The sequence below is a fragment of the Urtica dioica genome, chromosome 3 (assembly GCF_054948205.1).
Source record: "Urtica dioica subsp. dioica isolate 48M chromosome 3, U.dioica_male_clone48M_v1_H2, whole genome shotgun sequence".
Taxonomy (NCBI): domain Eukaryota; kingdom Viridiplantae; phylum Streptophyta; class Magnoliopsida; order Rosales; family Urticaceae; genus Urtica; species Urtica dioica.
In genome coordinates, this window is record NC_142758.1 from 7,481,397 (window position 1) to 7,490,888 (window position 9,492).

The window sequence follows — 9,492 nt, forward strand, 5'->3', positions numbered from 1 at the left end:
ACAAAGAATTTATAAAAGGTTGACTAATTTACAATTCCTATAGTTTATTTGACTTACGTAGTTAATTTTTTTTTTAAAAATAAAGTAAATCCTTTATATCTGTCCACACCGAGTGACAGAAGAACCAACCTGTTTACTACTCAAATATTACGAGCAGCGAAGCTTCTTAATTAGCTAGCGGGGCTGCGGGACAGGCAAATATACTGGAAAGTTATTAATTAGGTTTGGATTCACGGGTGATTCCTATTAATTATTTTCATTTGTGTAAAGTTTCCTGTACTGCATTGGATAAAACATTATATACAATATCGCTTGTAAATAATTACTATAATTGGAGAATTTGACATCAAAATCTACTCACGTACCAGCATCGCATTACTCTCATTTTAGAGGCTTACCATAAATCTCTCTTGAAACCATCTCAACCACTTAAAAACCCCCCAAAACAATTACCAAAACAAAAACCCTCGGAATTGTGTAACGCAAATAATAATAATAAAAAATAAAATTTTTTTTACCAAAAGAGATGAAACCAATCATCATTTCCCCTCTTTAAGACTAAAAAAAAAAAAGGGAAATTATATTAAAAAATAGAATAAGAATCATAGTACGTAGACATTAATTTGGTGTTCCTTTTGCGAATCAATTCGAGTAATGGCCGTGCGCAGTGAGGGATTCCCACGCGCACGGTTCCAGATCCTAGTCCCCGTCCTTGTCCTCGTCCTTGTCTTGCTGTCGTGCAGCGGCAGCACGGCGGATCATACCTCCGACGCGCTCCTCAAGTTCAAAAGTTCCCTATCAAACTCGGACGCCCTGGCGAGCTGGGACCCACAGGCTGCCCCGCCCTGCGCTGGCGAGACATCCGAATGGGCCGGGGTCCTGTGCTCAGCGGGCCACGTGCGCGGCCTCCGCCTCGAGAACATGGGCCTGAAGGGCTCAGGCGCGGGGCCCGCCATCAACGCCCTAGGGCACCTCCCACGCCTGCGGAGCCTCAGCCTGATGAACAACACGCTGACGGGCCCCGCCCCGGACCTGAGGCCCCTGAGGCGGCTCCGGTCGGCGTACCTCTCCTACAACCACTTCTCCGGTGAGATCCCCGACGATGGGTTCGCCGGGATGAGGTTCCTCAGGAAGATTATACTGTCGAATAACGAGCTGGGAGGGACGTTACCATCCTCGCTGGTAACGCTCCCGAGGCTCGAAGTCTTCATGGCCGACCATAACAAGTTCTACGGGAAAATTCCGGATTTTGGGCAGAAGAATCTGACTAGGATTAATGTGTCCAACAATGATTTGGAGGGTCCGATCCCAGAGGGCCTTGCCAAGATGGACTCGTCTTCATTTTCAGGTAAAAACTGCAAATTTGAAATTTTAATTTCCTTTTTGAATGAATCAAGGCAATTATTTATGTTTGAACTATACAAAATTTATAAAAATGTTTCAACATATGTGCTTGGTGGGATATGATTCGGAGTTACAAAACTGCTACGCTTTTTTTTTTATAGATTACTAGATCTTGATTATATTTGTACTTTAAATAATTTCGCGTTGTTAATTGTGGACTATATGTTAGGTAACAGAAATCTATGCGGACTTCCTCTACAATCATGCAGTGGCTCCACAACAAACATCTTTCTATACACAACAAGCCTCCACGAGAAATACTCGCAGCTTCTGAAAAAGATACTCATCTTTCTCATCACACTCCTCATAGTGGCCGTCCTCGTCGCGTCGCTCATCGTCGCTCACTCAAGAAGAAAATCCGTGGAAGTAGTGCTCGGCCGAACTTCGGTGCCAAAGGATCAAAAACCCTCCAGCAATGCTCTAGCCACAGGAATCGATAATGATAACACGGATGAAAATCAAAACCATAGGAAGTCTGGTGGTGGAGAACTCGGGAAGCTGACTTTCCTGAGGGACGAGAGAAGAAGGTTCGAGCTGCACGATCTACTGCGCGCATCCGCGGAGATTTTAGGGAGCGGGACGTTCGGGGCGTCATATAAGGCGACAGTGGAGAGCGATTCGTTGGTGGTGAAGAGGTACAAGGAGATGAATGGCGTTGGGAGAGAAGAGTTTCACGAGCACATGAGGAGGTTGGGGGGTTTGACACACCCTAACCTCTTGCCTCTTGTGGCTTACTATTACAGAAGGGAAGAGAAGCTCTTGGTTTACGATTACGTGCGCAATGGAAGTTTGGCCTTTCATCTTCATGGTAAGCCATTTATTTAAATATCAAGACTTAGGTTGCTGTGCTACTTTTGCTCTGTGTTTAAGTTTATCATTACAGAGAAAAATAAATACATCTCTAAATCACCTTTAACGTTAACGGACCAATGTTATAAATGAAACCGAATCTTCTATACATTTTCCTCATTTGTATATGCTCCTCTAACGGACATAAATAACTAAGAGTTTTTATTTTATTATTATTAAAATTTTATGCACGTGTGATATTATACGTGGAAAACGGGATTTGCATAAAATATCCGAATGTGTATTTTAAAAAATTAAGGCATTTTCATTCTTCGCATTCAAATTAGGTCGAATTCCCGTTCTCTAATTAGATTATAGTAGGTCATCGCCTTTTCATATTATTAGTTTTCTAAGCAATAAAATATAACGAGGTGTCAACTATATATGCTGGTTGTAGGGAGGTAGACACAAAACCCAAATGAGACGGATAATCAGGGTTCATGATTATTCGATTCTGTAGAACAAAGGAATTTAAAGTAAATTTGCTCACACGGATGAATGTGGAAATGAACAGGAAATCACAGCATAGACGAACCGGCGCTAGACTGGCCGACGAGGTTGAAAATAATAAAAGGAGTAGCGAATGGGCTGTCGTACCTCCACAAAGCCCTGCCGTGCCTGGGGGTCCCACACGGGCACCTCAAGTCATCGAACATCATCCTGAACGAGACGCTGGAGCCACTGATGACCGACTACGCCCTCCTCCCGGCAATCAACCCCGAGCACGCCCAGAGGCTGATGATGGCCTACAAGTCCCCCGAGCATGCCTCCCATGGCCGGGTCACCAGGAAGACCGACGTGTGGAGCCTCGGGATCCTGATCCTTGAACTCCTCACGGGCCGCTACCCCGAGAACTACCTCACGCGCAGCCATGACCCCGAGGCCGACCTCGCCGCTTGGGTCAACGGGATGATCAAGGAGAGGCGGACCGGGCAGGCCTTCGACCCCGACATGGGCGGGGCTGCCCTCAGGGCCAGCCGCGGCGAGATGCTCAAGCTCCTCAAGATCGGCCTCAGCTGCTGCGACGAGGACCTCGAGAGGCGGTTGGACCTCGCCGAGGCTGTCCACAAGATTGAGGAGTTGAGTAATATGGGCAGTAGGGAATTCAGTAGCCTCACTGGGGACTTCTATAGTTGCGTTGACAACATCGTTGAAGACCAAGAATATAGCTAAACTTTTCCCGCGACTTGATACGGGATTAATATTAGTGTTCAGCCATAGGGAGTTCTTAGAGAACCAAAGAAGGGGTTTATTTTTACTCATTTTGGTTTTCGAAAACGAAATTGCTTCTTTGGATTGCCTGTGAATTTGTTGTGACTTGGTTTTATTAAGGAATTTTCTTTGACATTTTTTCTGGGGGAAAAGTTTATGCCTAAACACTATCTGTATTGTTAAAGAGTTGCGGTGTGAAACACAACAATTCCTATGATCGTAGCGAGATGGGATTAGAAGCAGAAAATTTAGATGAATATTGCAACTTATTAATTACATCTCATCTCACTATCGCAAAACTGTTTATCAACTACAGTTTGTTTTTTTTTTTTTTTTTTTTTTTAAAGAAGAAGACTACGTTTCGGTCCAAATACAGATTCTGTTAAAATAAACTACGATGTTTCAAGGGAGAGCAGTGTTAGTGCACTAAGGCACAAGGTACATACTCAGCCATTTCCTATTTTCTACAAGGGAAAGTGTGTGAGAAAAGTTTTAACTTTTAACTTACTTGAACACTTGAAGTTTGAGATTAGACATCTTCTTGCATCTTCTTGTCAACTAGTCTTCGAGGAGACCTCCCACTTAAATTTTCAAGAACAATAAATTTTGAACATAAGTGATAGAGATATAGTTTTGAAATTTTTTTGAACATAAGTGATGTAGATATAGTTTTGAAAGTGAAAACAATTTTTCAAAATTCAAACTAGTTTTTATAAAATCTCAATTTCAAGTAAATATTCAAAAAATCAAAACTTTTCAATCGTACACATTATGTTTATCATACTTGAAAAAATATTTTTGCTCAAGGAAATTTTTCCATTTGAGTTCTAGAACTCTCGGAATGGGATCCGGAATCCAAAATTTTCAGAAATCCTGGAATCCCAGACTGCAAGGAGAGGTGGACCGGGCAGGCCTTCGACCCCGACATGGGCGGGGCTGCCCTCAGGGCCAGCCGCGGCGAGATGCTCAAGGTCCTCAAGATCGGCCTCAGCTGCTGTGACGAGGACCTCGAGAGGCGGTTGGACCTCGCCGAGGCTGTCCACAAGATTGAGGAGTTGAGTAATATGCGCAGTAGGGAATTCGATAGCCTCACTGGGGACTTCTATAGTTGCGTTGACAACATCGTCGGAGACCAAGAATATAGCTAAACTTTTCCCGCGACTTGATACAGGATTAATATTAGGGTTCAGCCATAGGGAGTTCTTAGAGAACCAAAGAAGTGGTTTATTTGTACTCATTCTGTTTTTCGAAAACAAAATTGCTTCTTTGGATTGGCTGTGAATTTATTGTGACTTGGTTTTATTAAGGAATTTTGATTGACATTTTTTATGGGGGAAAAGTATATGCCTAAACACTCTGTATTGTTAAAGAGTTGCGGTGTGAAACACAACAATTACTATGATCGTAATGAGATGGGATTAGAAGCAGAAAATTTAGATGAATATTGCAACTTATTATAATTACATCTCATCTCACTATCGCAAAACTGTTTATCAACTACAGTTTTTTTTTTTTTAAAGAAGATTACGTTTTTGTCGAAATACAGAGTCTGTTAAAATAAACTACGGTCATCAAATTTATGCGTCTTATTAGACTCCATTCAAATTTAAAACTGTAGTGATTAGCTTTATATCCACTACAATCCATATAAAAAGTAGTATAAACCTGAAAGAAAAGAAAGCTCAAAATTTCATCAAGTAAATAGAGGGAAATTTGGTACCTCTATTTGACTTTCGACAAATTCACTACTACAAATTGCGGATTATACAACGGACTTTTCACAGCACTTAAACTAAGTTTTTTTAAAAAATAGACATTTTACAATGATTATATTGAATTGTTGTGAAATATGAGTGATTTTACAACGGTTATTCTCTCTCTCTCTCTCTCTCTCTCTCTCTCTCTCTCTCTCTCTCTCTCTCTCTCTCTCTCTCTCTCTCTCTCTCTCTCTCTCTCTCTCTCTCAGTCCCGCCAGCCTTTGCCTCTTGCTCTCTGTCCCACAAAACTTCAAGGTAGTGTTTTCTATGAGCGATAGCTTGAATTTCATACTGTTTTCGAATTTGTATGTGCTCTTTGTATTAGTTTTCATCACAATATGTATTGATACATGAATTTAGGGTTTTGTTTGTCATAATCTTGATTAATTTACAAATTTCGAGTTTTGATATGTGTTTTTGTGTAGATTTGTGTTAGGATTAATCATTATTTTGAATTTGTGGTTGAAATTGAGTTGTAGGTTGACATTAAGATGAATTTGTGGTTAATTTTAGGTTAAGTTAGACTTTTTGTTAGAATATGTGCTAGAATTAGTTTGGTTTTGTTAAAATATGTGTTAGAATTTTGTATTAGTTTGGTTTTGTTAGAAGATATATGTGTTAGAATATTGTTTTGTATGAGTTAAAAGCATAATATTTTTGTTTGGATTGAGTTTGAAATTAGAATGATAATTCGATATGAATTTGTGATTGAATTATAGGTAAAAAAATTGGGTCGATCTAAAACCCCTGCAGGTGCCACAGCGCCCAGCTCTTTTAGACAACCTTCCAAAAAATCCCGGCGGGGTCCTCAACCGTCTCTGAACCCGAAGTGGATTATAATAGTCGGATCTTTATGAGGAAGGCTGGTGAGGAACGCTATGATATTCTCGCGATACGTAATTTGATCCTCGAGCGTGGATTGAAGGTGAGCAGAAACATGATAATAGGAGCGCAAATCCACAACACCATCGAAGGTCATTCTTGGAGAAAATTTTATGCCACACTGGAGCACAAAGCGAACATCACGCTCATGTACGAGTTCTACGCAAACTTACCAGATAGCGAGGGAAATATGGTGAAGGTCTAGGGTACACATGTCGACTGCGGTGTCGGAGCCATCAATGTTTTGCCATCGACCCCGAACGTGGATTACGGCAATGCGGGTTACGGGCATGGTTAAGACGTCCTGACCACGATGGAATGGCGAGGTTGTTGACGATCCCCGGAGAGGATTGGAGAATGGAAAAAGGAAAAAAAAAGTTCTCCATCGTGATCAATTGAACATGTTTGCAAAAACTTGGATTTATTTTGTTTGTTCTCGTCTCTTTCCGATCAGTCACTTCACCTGTCTTGACGAGGGTGTCCATGGCTTGTACTGTGTCGTTCGTGGTGAATCTATCAATGTCGGTCGATTCATCTACAATTAGATAAAGATAATCGACTATACTAATAAACGGCATAGTTTTCCGTATCCGTCAATCATCTACGCCTATGTCTACGAGATGGTGTAGGAGGCTCAAAAATGGACACAATCAAGAAGAATCCTGTAAGGACAAACTTTTGCGTCAGTCGTATTTGTAGATTTGGAAATAATAAACGAGTTTCCGTTGTTACAACTAAATTCTCGAGTGAATTATAGTCCAATAAGTTTATCGAATTAATTTAAAATATGTTAAGGTTGTGAGCAATCTCGGAATAAATAAACGAATTATCGAGTTTATCTCGATTAATAAATTATTTCTGAGGAAATATTCTGGAAATTTTTTTAAGAAATAAATTCTCAAGAACGAGAATTAATTCCGAGAAAACTTAAATATATTTGAATTAATCGAGAGCGAACGAGAAATTTCTCCACTCAGATCATATAATTATAATCCGTTCGGTTATGGATTTAATTAAATAATTATATGAAAATGACTTAGTCGTAATGATTTTTCTGGACCCATTTGAAATAAAAGTGGAACTCGGGGTCAATGTACAAGAGGTGAGAAGTGAGAAGTGCCAAAATCTCTTTCTCCTTACACTACCACAAAAAGGCCCATTAACTATAGTATTTGAATGTAGTCTATATAATTTCTCTACGGTTTTTTTTTTCCGGCGTCTATCGCACCGGAGTCTTTCCACTTTGCATAAGACTTCGGTTTGTTGCCGTAGTTTCTTATACTATAAAAAAACGTAGAGAAACTATATCACTACGATATTTACATGTAGTTTAAACTGAATCACTACATTTTTATCATGTAGTTTTTTATTACTTAATTAATTTATTTACTATATGACTACATGGTTAGTCTTTTATGGTTTAATTAATCTATATACTGTATAGACTACTAATTTTTATTGTAGTTATATCGTACGACTACTTTGATTATCTGTAGAGTTTACTTACCTTGTAATTTTAGACTACGGTTATAAATAATAATTTATGGATCTCTTTTTTATATACATTTTATTTAAATATTCAATTTTTCTATTTAAATATATGCTAAAATAAATTCAAAACAAAATACAATATATACTCTCATATTTAATAAAATCATCGTAAAAGTCATTTACAATTTACAAAGGTATGCAAACAATGCACACAATTTACTTAGTCAAATAATAAGATATATCATTACACATATTTAACACTACCTATGAAGCAAAGTCTTTGAATATTTAGCACCTAGAGTCACATCCGGGCGATGTTTGACCTTGTAATTCTCCAAGGTGAATTGACTGTCGGGCGGGATAGCTCCCTTGTTGTATTTTCCGGTAAGAACACCGATGCAAGCGCGCTCCACGTCGTATGTCCGATCCCGTAGTTGCTGTATAGAGTAATATATTCGAACTCGACCTGCGTATAAATACTGAGCATTTCAGAAACAGTTGATAGAACCTGTCCTAAATCTCTATTGATAGAACCTAAAAAACAATTTCATTTACCCTGTTTCCATATTGAGAAATTTAAATCCAACTCGAAATCTAATTTCCACTGCTCTTCAGAGGTACACTGAAACACCTAACTCAAACCTTAAAAATTGATGAGATTTTATAACAATCCACATTCAATGTGTTTATGCTTGTAAGTCTATGAACAACAGGACACAAGGCCATGTACGAACAACTACCAATCAAACCCCCAATCAAAAGCAAGCAGTCTCACTCAACACTAATTTTCAACTAAAACTCAGAATTCCAGATCCGAATCTTATTCCCACTGCAATCGATAATGAGAGAGTGTCGTAGAACAAATATCATTATATTAAGAACCGCTGACTCTAAATACCTGGAACAGTATGGGATTGAGGGTGTGGTAGGCTGTCCATTACCAATAGCGTGGGATCTGTCAGCGGCTGAGAATCTGCAAAATAAACACGTAAGACCCAAAAACAAAAGAGACACGTGTCGCACTAGGCATGTAGAATATTTGTTCCTGTTCTGATTTTATGCAGAATATTTTTCTTTGTTCAATAACAACCTCAACATTAACTCACTTGATTGTTCAATAACAGCCTCAACATCGTTGCAGTCCCGTCACAGTGCCTACTTGTGCCTCATCTCCCAAAAATCACACTTACTGACCCTCGCTGCAAACCTTGATATCCCGTGAAGATGCCCAAACTCTCAATAAAAGTTCATAACCAAAATTCAGAAATGACCTGCACTAAGTAAAAGATAGGAGTAGAACTCAACAGGTTTTGAAATTGTGAACGCAAAGAGGAAAGTGAGGATGATCAGATAACTTAGGTGAGAAAATGCAATCGCAAATTATCATTTGAAACAGAGCATATTATCACAAAGAAGCACCAGATACTAAAATAATTTATATACATAGCTAAAGACGCCAAAAGAATCTACATCTAACGAATTTTGCACGTGTCGGTCTCATTCCTTGTTCAACCTTGGACGATGCCCGTGACCTTTGGACCTCTTCATCTCTGTGAAGAATCACGACTGAAAACATTACAAAATAAAAATAAAAATATATAAAAATCCACTGCCACATTTTTTTGCTCACAGCTCTCATTGTTAGCCATGATCTCCTCATCACTGACTATGCAAAGAGCCTTGGCCTGCCTCAACGTGTTGGCGTTGCTTTAACCTTTGCAAAATTAGAGTGACACAAGGCAAATCATCAAACACAAGACATACCTAAAACTCTTAGAGCTATATATCTACCTCTTTCGATTAACTTACATAAACCAACAATCTATACCATACCTTTGATTTTCATAATAAATCAAACACATGCCGTGCAATACGAAACCTGAATCGTTTTTATGAA

General features: G+C 39.3%; 1 protein-coding gene and 1 long non-coding RNA gene across 2 annotated transcripts; one reads left to right on the forward strand and one right to left on the reverse strand.

Annotated features, from left to right (window-relative positions):
- The first annotated feature begins 605 nt into the window (after positions 1–605).
- LOC149402295 (pollen receptor-like kinase 4) lies at positions 606–3,746 on the forward strand. Its single transcript, XM_089608729.1, has 3 exons — positions 606–1,348; positions 1,574–2,212; positions 2,768–3,746. The coding sequence occupies exons 1-3, from the start codon at positions 655–657 to the stop codon at positions 3,424–3,426; spliced, it is 1,992 nt and encodes a 663-aa protein (XP_089464855.1). The 5' UTR covers positions 606–654; the 3' UTR covers positions 3,427–3,746.
- Positions 3,747–7,746: 4,000 nt separating this feature from the next.
- LOC149402296 (uncharacterized) lies at positions 7,747–8,908 on the reverse strand. The gene is made up of 3 exons (XR_016296231.1): positions 8,702–8,908; positions 8,494–8,568; positions 7,747–8,061 (listed from the first exon to the last, which is right to left on the reverse strand). It is a non-coding gene; the product is annotated as an uncharacterized LOC149402296 (long non-coding RNA).
- Positions 8,909–9,492: the final 584 nt, after the last annotated feature.